At 45.9% G+C, this 19,113-nt stretch overlaps 1 protein-coding gene and 1 long non-coding RNA gene across 3 annotated transcripts in view; one reads left to right on the top strand and one right to left on the bottom strand.

Moving 5' to 3' along the window:
* Positions 1–18,376, top strand: part of LOC111268812 (uncharacterized) — a 31,313-nt gene extending 12,937 nt beyond the window's left edge. For both annotated transcript variants that reach the window (XM_022848014.1, XM_022848016.2), the window contains exons 2-3: positions 9,451–9,525; positions 9,873–18,376. In XM_022848014.1, coding sequence (XP_022703749.1) covers positions 9,451–9,525; positions 9,873–11,762 — 1,965 coding nt within the window. In that variant the 3' untranslated portion in view covers positions 11,763–18,376. The remainder of the gene's footprint in view (positions 1–9,450; positions 9,526–9,872) is intronic.
* Positions 18,377–18,650: 274 nt separating this feature from the next.
* LOC111268815 (uncharacterized) overlaps positions 18,651–19,113 on the bottom strand; it is a 3,081-nt gene continuing 2,618 nt past the window's right edge. Inside the window, exon 3 of the long non-coding RNA XR_002685418.2 lies at positions 18,651–19,015. This is a non-coding gene — a long non-coding RNA (uncharacterized LOC111268815). The remainder of the gene's footprint in view (positions 19,016–19,113) is intronic.

The following is a 19,113-nucleotide window of genomic DNA, read 5'->3' as shown; positions in this document are numbered from 1 at the left end:
GCGTCAAAAGAGAAGTCTGGCTATCGTCTTTATTGGCTAAGATCTGATCCGTGTAGTGGCGGCTGGTATTACGCTTGTTGCCCCGATATAATCTCATCAGGTCGCTTAATAACTCGGTTCGAAATAACGGTCATCCAGTTACGTTGCTATTTACTAGCGATAGAAGCCACAAAACCTGCAACCCGAAACAACGAACAGTAAACAATCATCACTCAACAGAACGAAGATTTGATAAGAAGCGGTCGCTGGTCAGTTGTTTGATATTGGTTTCAATGGATGGCAAATTTGCAATGGAAAAAAACGAAACAATTTTGCAGTTACAAAAATGGTCTGAACAACGAATGGCACCAGCAATTGTCTCTATTTTCGCATACGCCTCCCTGCGTTTGTATTCTACTGCCCACATCCGCTGCGCGATGAATGCCTTCGGGCAATGGCAGTTGTTGATAGCAATGATAATATAACGAATTAGAAGGTACGGCTCGAAATACCGTCTTTGTCATAGTTTTTCCTCATTCTGCCACTGTCTAGCACTGGCTGACGTCAAGATGTGTCTACATCATCGTAGGTTCGGCATCCGTGCAATAGATTATCTGTCGCGGAAACCCGCGCTATAGTGATAGCGTTAAGGTTCTGTTCAAGCCATCAGAGACTATTGCCGAAGGGGAACCGTTAGCTGTTCGCCAAGACGGTCTGATCGAAACGTTTGTCAGAGTTTCGTGCTCGGTATCACCAAGGTTTCAAGTGTCAAGCATGGAATATATCCACCCACTACTATTTCCAGGACTGCGACTCGTTCTGTCTGGCCCACCTCCAGCAAGCCTGTCGGAAAACCTTCCCGTTTATCGGCTACTGTACAGCCCTTTGTTGCGTTCTAGCCAGTCATTGGCGTGCCAGTTGACCAGCTGCATCTGTTGGCATAGCAGCCCTGACGATGACTCTACAGACACCGGTGAATGAATCCATCTCCTCAACGTATCAGTGTCACAGCCATTTGTTCGTGTCGGACATCAGCTTACAGCGGACATAAGCCACGGTAGAAGCAATACGTATAAAGCTGCTAGCCAGCGACGACATCGGCACAACCTATCGTCTCTAGATGGCTCAAAAGCATTTAGCGTTAGCAGCAGTGTGCAGCTGACGTCCACATCGCCGTTCTGTTAGTTTGCGAATGCTGCGGGTGGTTTAGAGGTCTGTGAGCACCCGACCGACCGACCGACCGATCGCCCGCCCGCTTGCCTGCCGCTGGTCAGCAGCTATTGGTGTTTGTTTCTGCTGTCATTAGCGGATGCTGGATTAAATTAGTACACCCGAACTGGTAGCACTTGCTTTCGAAAGAAATCTTGCTCACTTGTTCGCCCTTATATGCCACACATGGTCGCGATATCGATATCAGTCAGCATATGGAAGCGGCAATAGCATAGCGAGCGGACCTTCATAGTATATGCAAATCGTCACCGGATACTCAGATGGAACTATTGTTTTGCAGCGAACAGATGGACGGTAGTATGTCGGATTCCATTGGCGCTGTTGATGCCATCACTGTGCCAACGGCGTCGGACGATCAGATTTGTTTGTCGCTGCCACAAACGGGCGTCTTCCAGCACCGCAATCGTCTGGTTCCCGAGGGTTATAAGGTGAACTCGAGCGTTTTAAGCGGTCAAGCGTCGAACCAATGGCGAGACTATCTATGGATCACGCACCTTTGACTAACGATTGATCTGGTCCTCCAAACAAAACTATTACTTTCGCTAGACTTGTATATATATATACTCCACGATAATAACCTTATGCCGTGAACTATCGTAGCGTAGAGTACAGCCGCCGAACCCGGTATCACCTACCGAAGCTGGTTAACGACATTAACTACGATTAACAGTTGTAAGGGTCCGCATGTTTGTGAAATTATTTCACTAACCCTGAAGTATCGATGTGAATGATAAGTAGTCGGATATGCAATTCACTCAGATTTACCTAGATTTACGCTGCGGTGCAGTGTGTCTGTATGAATGATGACCAAGAAAGCTATCTACAAAGTCGACTTCAAGCTAACATTCAGCTTCCATTCCTGGCCACCCTATTTAAGTAACCTAGTTTTACATCTACAAACGTAACCAGCGTAACATGAAATGTTGTTCCGTCAGTGCCTCTTTTCCTATCGGCGCGATGACTGGTTGAACAGCTATACTCCTTGCTAAGATCCTTGCTGGCACGTCTTGCAAGCTGCTCTTGATGTCTATTTGTGACGACGGTACCACATTGTACCCCATCCGTCACTGTGTAGAATGGAATGTAAATACGGTCACTATGACAGGGCCTGTAAGAAAACCGACAGCTTAGTGCGAACGAAGAACTTTCTTTTCCTACATTGAGGAGCTTCTTTCTCTCCGCTAAATTGCATCGACGACGCTGCCAACGACTGCGTTTCTGGCAGCGTCTGTGGGATGTCTTTTCGGCTGCGAAAAACTATTTCGTGTCCGTACACTACGAGCTGTAGCAACAGTGGCTGGGAAGAACTAAGAGTTTACGGTAGTTCTCTTACGCCACTGTCGATATTGGCGGTGTTGCCATTCGTTCGATGAACGAATTAGTCGTAAACCCCCTCAACAGCAACAGGCCGCAGCGAGGAACACGAACAGCTGTGTGGCGTCGCTGTTGATTGCCCAGCCTTCGAAACACCTGCAAGTTTCTAGTACGCTTTGCTTGACCGGATAGTGCCCTAATTATAGATTGCTCTATACAAACCGACCATTCACCGTTGAAATCACTTTGTGTCACTATCGTCAATCGTTACGAAAAGGCGTTAAAGGACGCGCGGAATATGCGGTAGACTACATTTGGTAGTGGTTCAGGTCTGACGATAGCTGCAAGCCCAACAAAAGGGCAAGACCAGCTTAAAGCGTTTCGTTGATGATTCCGATAGATGCCCGAAGCCTGGTGCGCTTCCTCGCCAGACGCAGTCCGAGTAAAGGCCACCGGCGCACGAATGAAGCGTGAACATCTACAAGCAAGCTACCAAGCTTTTTTTATACCTCTCGTCATATCAGACGACTTGCGCCGTTTCTACCTGACACGCGCCCTCGAGCAGTTGCCGGTACATTCTATCAAATAGAAATACGTCAAAGAAATCCCAAAGCAGCGCATTGAACATGAGATAATTAATAATTTCAAACGTTCGATTTGGTTCACGTGATATTGTTATTGACGTCTCATTGCACGCAGCTGACGTGTGTGTTGACTTGTGATCCTTAAACTAAGAATGGTGAACTGCTGCGGAAACGATGTACTTGGTTTTTTTTTAGTCAACAAATCGAATCTGATATACCACCGTTATAACATCGTTATTTTATTTCTGTTACAATGGATAACATTAAAGCATTATAAATTCGTCTAAAGTGTTATAATAGCAATACTGTTGTATGTTACTAAATGTGAAATGAAGAGAACTAAAATGAATGATATACAGATAATTGTTTGATCTGCCTCAATCAATCAAACTTTGAAGTAAGAGGTGGCACTTCTACCTCACAAGTCAGCAGCGGATTGAGTTAGTGCGTCCATCTTTGAACGGAAGCCGGGAGATATTTTTATATTTATTTGGTATTTGCAAAATATACTGAACCTATCTAGGCTCGTTATATTGATCCTATATCTAGTTGTAAACCTAATTTTAGTCTGGCCACCAATGTCGGCTTGTTTTTTGATTGGTTAGAACTGTTGATCTATTTTCTGGTTTGGGGATGAACACACTGGGGCACGCTTCCGCCGTATTCCACAATCTACTGGTGACTCATAATATGGTGGCGCTATCCTTGTGTTCTTGGCCTCTCGCTGTTTCTTGGCTACACTGAAGTTAACACGCAACTGCGGGGCATCGTCGGGACGCCCCGCAAGGTAATAACATTACCCCTGCTATTGATGATACAAACGCAGGCTTTATTGTTAGCTTCGTTCGACTTTGACTGGCAGCGGGGTTGATGGTTAGTCTGCCATTTCTGCTCTTGGTACCGGCAGGCTTAAACAACATTGCCACCGTAACCCAAGCAATTCACTACTCTTTACTGTGACCAGTGAGCTACTACTACAACTATCATTTCGACTACTGTGTACCCATCACCGTCGCTCATCGCTAGAATGTGTCGTTCTGTTTTGTCGTAACTGGTTTTACTGATGTGTACATTTCTTGCCTAAATTATAAGTTCCTCTGTATACACGCTCCCTTATGCTTTTGGAGTATGGTACATATGGCTATATACCCATATGTATGTGGGAGGTTGCCTGACGTTTATTCCTGCTTACGATGGGGTAGAAATGGTTGATTGTGCTGTGTCTGTGCTACCAACCGATCGGCCAACCAACACCACTATTACCACTATTGCTACCAGTATACAGCTATTCAATTGTCTTGCCAAACACGTCCATGTCAAGTTCGTTGCCGCTGTCTGGAACCCGGCGCTCACTGTTTTGGCCTACTCGTTCTTCTTCCTTGCCAAAGCCGACTTGCCAGTTGCTGTCGGCTGCCGCTGCCGTCATCCTCGTCGTCGCGACTGCCGCCGCCGCTGTTTCTCCCAGCAACAGCGCTGCTTTGCCCTCCCTCCTTTTTCAAAGGTGGATGGTGAGCATAGAGCGGCTACGCTCATAGTGAAGTAATGGCCTCAGTAGCGATGTCGGTGAGTGCCAGCCGTTTGGGTTAGTGCTGCCACCGGGTGGCTAGCAGAGTTGGTTTGCTCCCCGTCAGTGTTGCGATCTTGACTTTGGACAAGCAAAGTGAAGCCGAACATGCTTGCATCGCCTGTCGACTCGCCTCTGCCCCTTTACTCCATGGTCACATTTCGGCTTGTATCTAACGACGCTCATAGGCAGTTCCGCTTTATTGCTGAAATTAGCTTCTTTCGAGCTACTACAACCGAAGCTACTAATGAGTCCACTTGAGGCCTTTTTTCTTTTTCAACGAAGTACCCATTGACCAGTTGCGCAAAATCATCAAACTGCACCCTCACACCCCGCGTCTTTCATTCCTAACTCCAGTATAAGGAGAAACGCTGCCAGCAAGTCAAGTGTGCCTCTCTGCGTTTTTGGCAAAAAAGCCCTACCGCACTTCTTTTTCTTCGTGTGCTATCATAACAATCCTCTCTGTTTCGGCCTTAGTCCTTTGGCTCTTTTCTTGTCCGCCAACTCTCTTCTATAGCTTGACGTTATATACGAGGCATGTACGAACGATCACAGCGGCAGTTGCAAGAGTGGGAGGCAACGGGCGTCTTTTTTCGCCCTTTCCCTCGTTAAACCCCTCCCCGCTCTCATTCCACTTCCCGATTGTTGCTTGTTCTGATATTGGCAGTTTTGTGACGTCAGTGAGGGACGCGGGGAGAAGGAGGGACCGAGATGCTGCTATGTGGTCGCCTAATAGGCCTTACATTGGCCAGATAGTCTAGTTTTGTGCTAGTACTCATGGCGACATGTAGTGAGTTCTCAGCATAGGTTGTCTTCACTGGGTCTTTGTCGAATATGGATAACAGGGCAATAGTCGGCTACGTTACCCCACCGCCGCCGCTGTCGCCGCCGCTGTCGCTCGCATCGCATGTGAGAGTATGGTTGCAGCAAATCTCTAGGAACCGGCATCCTGAGCGACCGCACTCCGATACACCGTGCTGCAAGTGAAGCAAAGCGGAGCGACGCCCTCCCGTCACTTACAGAGAAGAGAGCACTCTCGACCTCCGTTTCTCAATGCCGTCGCACGCTGCCGGCAGCAGATAGAAGTCCGGTCCTCCAAGTTGGTTCTTCGAAGGCTTAACGTGTTCTACATAGGGTGCAACGATCAATGTGTCACTCACTCGCTTGCGTGCTGGCTGGCTGGTTGATTCGGAAGCTCGCGACGATGGCGACAGCAGCAGTACCAGTCGTGGCAACTTGGGTTGTCGAGGAGCAGCAGGAACAGAAATAGAAAGCAAATGCAGAGAAGAGGGAATGAAAGTGGGAATAGGAGAGGACGAGAGTGGCAGAACAGAGCGGGGAAAGGCGCATAACACGCAGGGGCTTGGCAGTGGTGGGCCGATGCAGCAATGAGGTCCCTTTCAGCTGCTTGCGTTAGTCGAAGGCTAAATTGTGAATCGCCAGAGTCGAAAGTCGGCGCTCGCAAAAGTGGAAAAACGAGCGAACCAGCGACCGACCGACGAAGCCCTCCTCCTTGCCGGCCTCTGACCCAATCGCGTTGGTATAGTAGTAGCAGAACCTGATTTGGCCTCGCCAGGGTAGTTCGTAGCTGATCATAATCACGCTCCTAGTCCTGCTGACGACGCCCCTAGTTGATATTTGGCGGTAGTCGACGGCAGGCCACGCTTCGATGGAAGGCACCTGTCGTAGTCCTCGAGATTAGCTTACTACAGAATAGCTTAGTGCTCGTTACCGCTGCTACTTAGGTAACGACCATGACATTAGCTACTTTCATATTGCCATAAAACACTGCCTTATAAGTGGTTGCAATGAATTGACGTGTAACGCAAGCAGGAGAAAAGCGGTGTTGAGGCGTACCCAGCGCTGCCCGGTGTATCGACTCTAGTCATTATTTTGGCTGTCATACCACTCTCATATACGAAAAAAATAAGGAAGCTAACCCTCAGCGATAACGGGCTAAGTCAGACACTTGCGTACCTTTATAGGACAGGTGCGAGAGAATAACGGTTATCGTGCACGTTCTAGAATGCAGACACTTGTGTTGGTCTGGCAGGTATTTCTCTTCGTAGATGGCCATATGGTCTGGCTTATGGCCTTTCCAATTTCTTCCCCGGCGCTTTGACTCTTAAAATCACCTCGTAATTTTTTTTACCTCGGTTTGTGTTTTTATTTGGCTTATCCTGTAAATATTAAATTTAGATTTTTTGCGGAAGTTATCATTTAGCTGTATCTGCTTGTAGTCGACTACTGGTGAAATGAACACAATAACGTTTAACAGAGATACAGAAAACGTGCCACTTGCATGAATGGTATTTGGTGTTTTATGACCAATAAGTTAAACTTAAGTAAAAAACGCTAGTTTCATATTGATACGTAATAGTTAAGACTGAGCAAGCATATACATATATTGCGTATCGAAATGGAATAGTCTATTGCGCAATATTCGCTCGCTCGCTCATCGTCACTTCTACCTGCTGAGACGAGGCAGGACTCCAAAGAGGTGTATGCAGCACAACAGTAGCGTATGCAGTCCTCTTCGGAGGGTGTCTGCTTTATGCATGCGCATAGTCACGCCACAGTCTTCTTACTGACTGTGGAACCTCGAGCCAAGGCGACTCTAGTCAGCACTGCCCACGTTTGGTACACCCCCATTTAGGCTAGGTAGTGACTACTGCCACCGCCTTTTATTTGTGTAGGAGGTCGACATCTCAATGAAGTTGATATAGCTTTTGATAGAAGCAATGAAGCCATGTATTAGAATAATAAAACGACAACGACACTGCTAAGGTAGTTTCATTCACCAGTCTAACTCGTGCTATATCTAGTGCTTAGTTGTGGGGCCCTGCAACAGGGGTTAAGCGGGGGCGGAAGGGAGGGAGTTAAGTTGGAGCCAAAGGTACCCTCCGGCCTCTAGCTTGACTCGTGCTGGCTGGTGCTTCTCATAAGTGTGACGGAAAAAAATTGGAGCCAGTAGCTCAAAGGCAGTGGGCACCATCAGTCCCTTCGCGCTGGCAGTGGCCTATTTGCAAAACGGCACTAAGATTTGACCACTTGCGAGCTGTTGTATTGAGGTGGGCGAGAGTACAAGAATGGTGATGCGAGTGGTGAACCTTCGCTTGATCGACAGAAAGAATAACCCAACCAACAGATCTCGCTCGATCAAAGCGAACAAAGAGGGCAAACCAAAACAATGCAGCACTCAACCGATCTGACCACAATCTTGCAGTTTTGTAGCAGCGGCAATGATAAAGACAGGCAGAAACAAGGGCAAGTCAACCAGCCAGCAAGTTTGTCAGTATATAGAACTAACTCTGGAGGAGTGGCTACAGTATAAGGGAGCGGGTCACGCAAAGCCCACCAGGCATAGTCTAACTTGTAGCGAGCACGAGACCTCATACGCTCCACATTTAAATTCGTTTCTCGCCTGTTGTGACGTTTCGCTTCTAAGCTTTCTTTTTTTGTCTTCCGGCTTGCTGCATCTCTCGTTAACGTTGGCTGAGGCGCGTTTCTTGGCTGACTAGTTCTGTATCTCGACGAATTCGTCGGCCCAACTAGCTTCAGCATTCTGCGTACGATGCGATATTATACTGACCTGTCGAAAGAGCAAGACCCCAACTTTTCGACATAAACTAGATCTGTAGCACATGCTATGAAAAGCGTATATGAATCGCCTAGTACGCGTTAACCTTCTTCCGTTGTGGCTACGTCACATGGACAGGAGGTTGAGTCTGCGAGGTAAGATAGGACGATATTTGTTTCAGACAACGAGCAAAAAGGAAAAAAGCAGCGGGGAAATGGGTAAATATAGGATACATGTTTTGCCGCAGCAAAGCTGGGCTGAATGGTGTGGTAGGAAACGAAGTGAGTAGGCGTCGAAGCGACGAAGTCGAACCTTCATTTCGTGGGTGTATCCTTTTGACATCGTAGAACCTTAAAGATAGACCGAAGGATTCTTGATCGGTTTGCATATTTCAAACATTTTGAAGTCTTATGAGGCTTTCCTTACTGGTTGTCCGAAACAGACATTCCCCATGGCCTGATCCACATGGACCTGTCTGTTTATTTCAATTATACCACATCGTTACCATTATAAGAATTATTATTATTAGTTATTAACACAGAACGTATCTCCAGTTCGTTTAACAACAGCCGCCCGCCATTCGGGTGCACCTTGGGGTTACTCAATTTTTTTGCAAGTCGAAACTGTGCATTTAGCAATTATATTGCACTACCTAACCTGGAAGCTCAACTGCGATCAAATGTGTTAGCAAAGTTCAAACGTATTCATGATACTGGTTCCTAGAGATAGTACCACAATGAATTTGACTTCCAATCTCTATAATAGTCACTAACTCGATACTGCAAAGGCATCCATAACAAATTTACGAATAAATCCCTCTAAGATAGTAAGCAACGCCATGAATGATTTTCTGACTTAATTTTTAAAAAAATTACAGGAATCTCCCAAATTGAACAAAGAGCTTATTTACGTGATGAAAATTTATGTTGTCATATTATCGCTCATTCTCAAGAGAGCTGAACAAAAGCACCCCTATGTACGCACTCTTGTGCACGTCCTATAACATTCAATATATTATCGGTAGAGGCTTTTTTAAATAGTTAGAAGAAATATAAAGTAATATTAAATTTAGACATCGTGTCATTTTTCAAGTTGTATGAGAAAACACTCGGTTGTGTTGTCGATGGTTTCCTTAAGGTTAAGTGTAATTCGCTTGTTATTAATACAAGAATAATACAAATTCGCTAAACAAATTCCAGGTGGTGGACATGGTGGCGGTACTTAATTGCATCAGCTCGTTGGAGTCGCTGCCGATCCGACGGGAAGACCTAGAGGTTTGTTGGGAAAAAATTATGTTATCATCTTGCAATGCCCTTGATAGCATCATTAGATAGCGGTTTGAGATTAAGTATAATTAATTGAAGTAAAAATACTCTCGAATCAAATTAAAATTGAAGTTGCACCAGTTTAAAACAAAATTGATGTGCAAATGTCTCGGTTTGTATACTTATATTTTATTATTTACTTGTATTGTACAACATATACTTGCACGTACGGGTCCCAATGTCCTTAACTTGTAATTTCGTAGGCTGACCTAACGCTCTCTCTTGTTTATTTTTCATCCTCTTTAACTTATTATCATTGTCCTTGTGTAACGGGATTGTATGTTTTGATCTTACAGAGGACAAGATTAGGTCGAGTTATCAATGAGCTACGAAAACGAACATCCGATGTGGCCTTGCAACGGCGAGCTAAAGATCTGGTGCGCAGCTGGCGGCGGCTTCTTGATGAGAACCCTCCAGCCGTGGGGCTGGGGTCTACCCCCAATGGGACCGTACACCATCTTCATACACCACATACCCCTCATACACCTCATGCCGCCCAAAAAGTATCTAGTCCCGCGCTAAGCGGCGGTGTTCCGGCAACGCCGGCCACGTCGCTGGGCGCCTCACACGGCGGCAGCAGCGGAGGCGGCGGGGGCAGTGGTCATGGCGGGCACACGCGAGTGGCCCAACTGCAAATGCAATCGGGCGTCGGCGTTGGTGTTGGAGTTGGCGCTGGCAGTCACCACGGAGGACGAACAAGTCCCGCGTTGAGCTCGTCAGTGTCCAATAGTCCTGTACTACGCACACGGAATGGGTCAGGCTTCAAGCCGGTATCGCCTGCCGTGCCAACGGGGTCACCTTCGCCTAATGCAGTCGCTCCTCTGGCGTCGCATGCTGGCGGTGTTACGGCTGGACAACCCTCGACGCCGCCATCTGCCTCAAATGCGCATAAGGCACCGAATCGGAACAGCGTCGCAAACAAACGCCTCCGGAAAGCTGACATGAACAGTAGTCCGCCTGAAGCAGGACCTGTTGGGTCGGCGGGAACAGGGTTATCAGTAGCAAAACGAGGTCGTCAAGTGAACGGGTTTGACAGCCTTCTGCCGGGCTCCATCAGCGGCCTAGGCGATGCTGCCACCGGGGCTAGTAGCGGTGGTACTGCAAAAGCTGCTGGCAATGCTGGGGCCAGCACTATCCCAAGCGGGAATAGCGCATTTGAAAGTTTAGTGAGACCCGACTCGCGGACAGGCAGCGTCCACTCGGATGACGCTGCGAGCAATGGCGCAAGCGGGATAGGAGGTAATGTTAGTTCCACGGGCAGCGGAGGTAATGGCAGTGGAACGCCAGCAACGCGGATAGTTCCTAAGGTAAAGACGACACAGCAGTTGATCGATGAGCTAAAAGCAAAGTCGGGTGTAAACGTATCGATCGATGACGTGGTGAAGGAACCTCCTCCGCCAGACAGAGGAATAAGTCCAGCAGTCGCTGCCGCGAAAGGTCGACGCGGTCGGCCGCCAACGCACGCCCGTGACTCACCCCCGGTAACATCATCGTTGCCTTTGGCTCGGCAGGCGGCCGTCAACAATGCAGCGTTCAACCGCCTTCTAAATGGAGGAACCAGCGATCGGGAGCTGACGCAGAACAAGACGGAACTAATGGATCGTTTCCTACTGTCCTCACCGCAGTCACAGAGTGATGACAGCAATCATCTGCCGGCGTCAAACAGCACCAATGCGCAAGCAACGACAACGACGACAACTACGCTCACAGCGCTAACCAATGGACATCATTCCGGTCATCATTCCTCTTCATCAATGTTGTCGCGACTCGCTAACGGGATGGCGCCCACATCCGACGCCGCGTCAGAGAAGAGACCAGCACCGACGGGACCTTCTGGAGCGCCACTGGTATCGTACGATAATGTCGATGCTGACATAAATCGCATCCTTTCGAAGCTCCCACCCCTGCCGGCCGACGTCTACGACTGGCGACCTACGAACGGGCCCGAAGCGGAGCAAGAGTTGACAACTGATGGAATACAGTCGTCTTCATCGGTGTTTCCAGCGCGTAGTTCTGCAGCCCCTACAGAGGAAGAACTCGAGCGGATCTCAAACGGTCGTTGGCCTTGCGTCAACGGCAATTACGATATGCATGGCGAATGGAGGCCATGGAATGAACTGATGATGGCGCGTTCAGCAGGCGAGGAACCCCTGCCCGTTCTGCCTTATGTCGACATCGAGTGGTGATCTCCCCGGAAGAAACAGAAAAAAAAAAAGAGGAAGATATGCAAGTGAAAGCCAGATACTGAAGAAGGGTAGTTTTGCGTGTGCGCGGCAACGGTGGTAGCTTATGTCAATGACGTTCCGAAACCTAGAAGAAAGACAATTTCCTGCCTGGCCGATCCGTGTGCGTGTGTGTGACCGTATGTGAACGCGCCACGGCACAGTTACGGACTGCTGGTCGGTGAATTAGCGGTAGCTACTACGGGATGAGTAGAAACTAAGACATTAATTGACACTTCAGTGCTTCGAGCTTATCCGGGGCGTCCTCAAGCATAGATGTTTACGGGCTTCGAGAATAGTTGACTCGTTGTAGCATCATTTCGACCTCAACCGCACAGCCGCAGATATTAGTCAGTTAGTCGTCCGAAGCTTGTACGAACTCCGGGAACAACATAAAGAATTGCTAGCATCCCGCCTGTCTTTCCGGGGCACCGTTGTCGCAGCGCAGTATACAATGATAACATTCAGATAAAACGACAGGCGTTGTTTTTACGGTCGGACGCTGGCAAACGTAGCGGCTAGATGGTGGATTGCGTACAGACAGTCGTGCACAGGGGTTCAATTACATGCGACTGTAGGTCGGTGTAAGAACGTTGTGTGTAATAACGCTGAGGAGTCGGACGATACAACACTCGAATGTAATAGTTCGATGCCGGTACACTGATGATTTGCCTTCTCGACAATGAATATACATTAACGAATCATCATTTGAATGAAGCGAGAAATACATCGTGGAAAAGATACATTGTTGAAACACATAAGCAAAAAAAAGAAGGCTGTTCATATTCAATGGCAACAAAATAACACGGGACAAGAGGAGGTAACATAGGAAACACTCAACAAGAACCATTGTCAGATGTGGCCATCGCTTGTGATAGTGACGCTGCTGTTGTTGCCGCTATTGGAAAATTTATTACTATTTATCCTTAGACGTAGAATTTGTTTGGTCGCACATACGATGATGCATTGCCGTCGCTGCTGCATCCCGATTATGCTCTCATTGAGTCCGCGGTTCTGTTCAAATGGAAGACAATATTGTTGTTTAATACACAACAACGCCAACGAAGATCATATATATATATATATATATATATATATATATATATTAGTCTAGATTAGAAATCGGATTTTTTCTCTTATTACTTGAGCTATTATCAGAATGAATTAGCAATGATTTGTTACGATAACGAGTTAACGGAAGTTTACGGAAGCCGCTTATTGCTCTCTCAGCCTATTATTATTATTATCTCGTATTTGGCAGTCACATGTTTCGTGCTGAAAACGATCATTTCAGTTGTAGTTGGTGTGGGCGTCACGAAAACACGACGAACAGCACGCAACGGCTTGTCACGAGGATCTTCACCGGATGAAAACAGGAAGCGTCCGGTAGGCAGATATCGCCAGATATGCGACAGTTGTGCGGCAACGACAATATCCTCAAAACGATAACAAAGAAATAATGAAATACTATATAGTGCTGTTTTGTGTTTGAAGTAACAGATAATAATAATGGCAGTAGCTGCACCGGCATCTTGCAAAGGCATCCAGTGTTCTAGCAAAAAAAAAAAAACATTGAAACTAACACCACAACAAAAATATACCAACAAGCGAAACGATTGAAGAAGAAAGAACGGAAAAATCCTGATACGTAGTTCGTGTGCGGTGCGACCGTTCCGCCCGCAAACGTTTAGGCTGAGTAAATGTAGCTATTAGGACATATGTGAATTGCGAGATCGAGGAGTGGTAAGCCGGAACACAACAATGGATCATGCGTGTGGAAGATAAGTGGTTTTGAGAGAAAGTGCGACAGTCAGATAGATTTCCAGACAGATATCTATAATAGAATGAATGGGGATACGAGTTTGAATTCCACTCCGATGGGAAAAATCTACCGTAAGATAAATTCTAATGATAAGATGTTCGCATAGAGCGACGGGTAGAGAGAACGCGAAGGGACGAGAAAACGAAAAGTGCCGCCGGTATCTGGTGGGTCCGAGTCGGCATTGCCCACATTGTGAACCATGTATAAAGTTAAAGATCTGTTAAATAATATTATTACTACATTATGACCACCATTATTAGTATAACAATTATTATTATTAGTGATGATGATGACGACGACATGAATAATAACGTGATGACTGGAGCGGCGGTGTCTTCGTGTTGGGGTCACAAAAACGAAAACGTTACTCGGTTGAATAACGAGTACGAAAACATGATCCATGATTCTGACCGCGACAATGACAAAACGAAACGCCGATGGCGTACACACGGTGCGTTGACTTATGCGAGATGAAATTCCGACGAAGAACAGGAACAAGCAAACTGAGCAGAGGGTAAAACACGTCGAGATCCTGAGCTGTCTACATAATCTTTGCGCACAGCACCGCAGGTGATCAGCTGGGTCGTCTCCGCCTAGTTGCTTGCCGATTGAGTGAAGAGCGACCTTTTGCAAAATCTCAATGCCATCCACTACGGTGGCTGATTGTACTTGGCGACCTTCGAAGTATGAGATGTTGTCAGTAAGCAGTAATTCAGTTGATCCTCGATACATGAGCGTCGGTTAGGGCCGACTATAGATCATCGGCAGCAATGCTAAAAGAAAGGGAGTGATAACGTTACTGTTTGTCGAGTGAAACACGAATAAGCAATCGATAGAAAAGTGTCAGCTGGTGCGGCGACGTTTGAAGGAATCGGTTAAGCAGTCTATAACGAACATAATGATGAAGAACCGCCGTGAAGTCAGGAACAGAAATAAAACGAAAGATAAAATGAGTGAATACCGAGAAATGCTGGCAGAAGGTAGCCGCCGTGAGCAAGACGCACAGATAAAGATAAACGAAGAAACAGAAAAAAATCAAGGGCAAGCGGATGAGCGGGGAAATATTGAAGAAAAATGCTAGCAGTAAACTGTTAACGGCGTCGTGAAGTGCCCCGCGGGGGGAGGGGGTTGGTCTGGGAGAGCACGATAAAGGCGCCAATATTGAAACTATTGCAGTGTACCATCTGAGCGACGGACCAGCAAAGCCGTAACAGACATCCTACCTGCAGTAAAAAAGATCAAGATTCGTTTAGAGTTCGGAGCTGATACACCGTAATAGCCACAAGCTGCTGACGCGGTCTTCTATTATTATGGTTGCTAATGCTAGAACTATTACGACTCTTTCTGTGGATTTTTCTGCTCGCCGCCTTAAGAACTTAACTTTCCTGAAACGAATGAGGGTTCAAGTGAAGGCGGGGGAGGGAAAAATCTAGGAGTATAAAAGCACGTACGTATCTAACGGGGAGGTGCTGCTGCTGCTGCTAGTTACCGGGTGGGGGTGTGCGTGTCAGGGGATGAGGATAGCGCGCTTTGGATGAAAGGGTGTGTATCAACTGTGAGAAAACACTGTTAGAAATATAATTAGTTCCACGAAGTTAAGACAGGTGAAATGGTATGAGAAACATTTATGATGCTGATTATAATGACGATTTTATGAAGAGGCTGTGTAGAGGAATAAAACGCTTTATGATGTTTGAGAAGGGGAACTGCTGAAGGCCGGTCCTGTTGTCGTTGGCGGCCGAAGAGAGCGATCACGAATACATACGAAAATATCATCCGAATGACGGCATCCAGCGGAAACGATAAGAGCATAGGATAAAATCGAATAGAACGAAATAGCGAGCTGAGAGAGAGGGTAGCGAGAGAGGAGGCGGGGAGAGAAACTCTGGATGTGTATGTAAGTCGTGCTCACATTTCGAAAGAAAGCAAAAACGAGCAACCGCGACTATACGAAATGATCGCTGATCGACCCGTAACCTACGACCTCTGTCCGGCAGCATACTTTAGTTGTTAATATTATTATTCTTATTACAATTATTAATTACGACATAATAATATTATTATTACGATGAATTCGTGCGCTTAAATGTAATAATGAATACGGTACACAAACAGCCATTAAGGGATCGACGAAACGAGAACTGGATGAAGATCGAAGGAAAAACCCGTCTTACCTGGAAGGATCATAACAACTACAAAAAACGTATAAGATCATTGTCATCAGAAGCTCGGCTGCATCGTAGCGCTGTCATTACGCCGCTCAGAGGCGTAGTAAATTTAAAGAGGTGAATCGTCGTTAGCTTAAACACCTATTCTCTGATGAAGCACCCATGAAGGAAGAGTAACTCCACCTACTTTTTGTGGCCAGAAGAAACGCGCCAGCCTGCTGTAGCTGTAAAACACCGTCGATACGTTTTTATAGATTTTTGTTCCGCAAACGTTATGTCTTACAAAGGAAATGGGAAAATCCACCAAGTCACGAGAGGGTTCTATGCCAAGAAAAATGTCTACTGGATAGTAACAGAATGACATCGCAATATGACAGCTTATTAGTTAAAACAAATGGTCACCGGCGCACTAATATAGTCCACAGAAACTATTTGAAATCTTACACCGTTCACAACACGAATGGAAGGACACAGCTCTGCCGAAATACTGCTGAAACACAGACAAACAACAATAAGAGCGGTATTAATGCCAATTAAATAACAAAAGAGACGTTACAGCAAGGGTAAAGACGAAGACTACATGAAACAGGCGCAGATAAACAATAGCGCACCAAGCGACCCCACATGCTGTGCCTACAATGGCATATTTTTGATATCTGTTAGAGTTGAAAGTGGCGATGCAACAATACACAGCGTAATTAAGCAAGATTCTTTTACACGATGTGCATGCACACAAGCAGACGCTCTTTAAATAACAGTAAACAATAAACAAACGTGGGAGTGCGTAAAGAAGACTGTCTATTATACGCACTACGCTTAGCTATACGTTGGACTGGTGGTGGGGTGATGTACGTGAGCGAAAATGAAGACTGCCTTGATTTTCAGAAGGGGACGACTAAAGGAGGCAATTGGGTTTTTTTTCGGGGGACGGGGAGTACTACCGGAAGCGTCTAATTGGATGCTCATGGGCATATGGGAAACCGTAAACTCATTGTCACAGATGAGTAAAAGGTCGTGTGGTTAGCACAAGTCTATCTATTACGCCATCATTATACGCTATTATACACATCGATGGATCGAGTAAAAGCATGTACCCCAACATTTAGCACTTATTATCAAGGCCAGTTATCATTACATCACTCCAATACAATGATTTCAACATCATGCTGAAACTGTGCAAACCTTCCTGGCGACCATCCTTGGCTCATAAGCTTGACCAACACATAGCACCGCTTTGGCGATTGGCACACACCTCTACCAACAAAGTAGTACGAAAAGTGCTGCTCAAGCGTTTGACAGGATTTTGGTAACGTGGGGTTGTGCAGTGGAGCGGTTCGTAAGTGTATCAGCCCGCATGGGCAACAAAGCTGGGGGACATTACAAGACGAATGCGCTTGTTTGTACGAAGGTGATTGAAGGTGTGTAATGACATATGATGATAAGCGGGGGTGTCAGTGTAAGCCTTTCGGACCGAAGATGTATGGGGAAAGTGTTGCAAGTAGCATAGGACACTGGTGACTTTGACCCATTCCAGTACCTCGTTTTTGTCGTCAACAAGGTTGCTGTGCCTAGACAGGCGGAATTGACGCCGACGACAGATCGATGGATCCACTATAAACGAAAAAAGGGGTTGGGTCGGTGATAAAGCGGCAGCGGCAGCGGCAAGGCGCTCGACGTAACAGCAGACAATGACCTCGTGCTCGAACGTAGTGTTCCCATCAGTCAACAACAATAGCAACAACGATAGGAAGAACAACAGCAACAATAATGACAGCTGCAGATCATACTGAAATAAATATAGTATTCGACGGCGCCTGGACACTTCCCGAACGAAAATTACCGTACTGGCATCGTTAGTTTGGGGTGAGTGGGTGAGTGTTTGACTGTTTAGAAAGTGGGCTCAGCGGGTGGGTGAGTGGAAGGCATGTATCTGGTGACAACAGGAGTTGCTACTAAAGAAATAGAGGCGAAAAAGCTTCCGGCTAAATGGCGGAGACTTGCAACAGTCTCAACTGGTTCCGGATAGTTAAGATTCATGTAGAAAAAGCTGCCTACGGAGTCAGGGAAACAAGCGAACATGCAACATACAGATAACTTCCAATACTGATCTTGATTGATGCACACAACGCACGGTTCACTCATGGCTTGCTAGGTTGGCTAGGTAACAGAACAGTTTTGGTACGCAAAAGCATAGTACGAACATTGTATTCAGTGAGATAATGGAAAAAATGAGGGTGGCCGGAAGCGAAAAGTGAGAGAAGCAAGGAAACAAGCGAGACAAAAGGGAGGATATGCTGATTGTAGGGCATTTGGGTTTTCCGGGTCCGGATTGCTTTAGGAAGCACTCATTGGCAAGCGATGTAAAGATGAAAATGTCAGGTTGAAAAAATTGTGTACTGAGTAATTTGACGTTCGGGAGTGAAAACTGATGGCGCTGTCATCGCAATAGCCGGACATGGATGTTTTGTTATTTTGGCGGAGACACAGTCGCTGTTCTTGAAATCGAACTCTCTAGGTATGGAAAAGAAAAACTGATAAAAGTTTAAATTTTGTACCATAAATAAATGAACGTATTATTGACATAAAAACATTCTGTTGTCATTAACTAAATGGTGAGATCCGTAATAATAATAATAATAATAATGATACTGTTTTATCAGATAAGATGACATCCGCTTTAGATACAAATGACAGTGGTAGGTAGAGCAAATATGAATGTATAAAATGAAAGCTTAAGTTATAAGTTTTGGCGATGGCGAATTAAAATGATTGATTCTAATGACACCGATTTATGATAAATGAGCAATCAAGATCTTTGGCTACCTATAATATATAGTATATACCTACAAGGATAACACAGCATTTAGATATTTATTAAATATTTATCTAAACAAGTAGATGTACAAATACTTCGTTGCATATTGCTATTATATACCGTTATTACTGCCATTGTTTCATGTCGTTAACTGTATAACAGCCACGATGTTTTCACTCCCGGGTTCACCTATTTGTTCCTTTCGTTTCAAAGACATCATCGACGCTCCGGCCGTTTTATGTTTTTCCGTGACGTCATCGTCATCGTCATCGAGACAATGCTTGCTTTTCGCATGGCGTCCCTTGATCAGGTAAATAATTAAAGTCAGGAATCCCCAAGCCGTACCGAAGACAACCATTGACAACATAAGGATAACGCCGTTTCTTGAGTTCTCTGTTGTAAAATCGATCGGCTGTAAAGTGATAATGACGTTGAATGAATCTCAAATTTAATAGATAACCTGTATGTATTATACGATAGTCTGTTACGTAGATATATATATATATATAA

Source organism: Varroa jacobsoni, unplaced genomic scaffold (genome assembly GCF_002532875.2).
Source record: "Varroa jacobsoni isolate VJ856 unplaced genomic scaffold, vjacob_1.0 scaffold_1322, whole genome shotgun sequence".
Lineage (NCBI taxonomy): Eukaryota > Metazoa > Arthropoda > Arachnida > Mesostigmata > Varroidae > Varroa > Varroa jacobsoni.
Note: the sequence above shows the minus strand (reverse complement) of the source record. Positions and strands in the feature narration are given on the sequence as shown.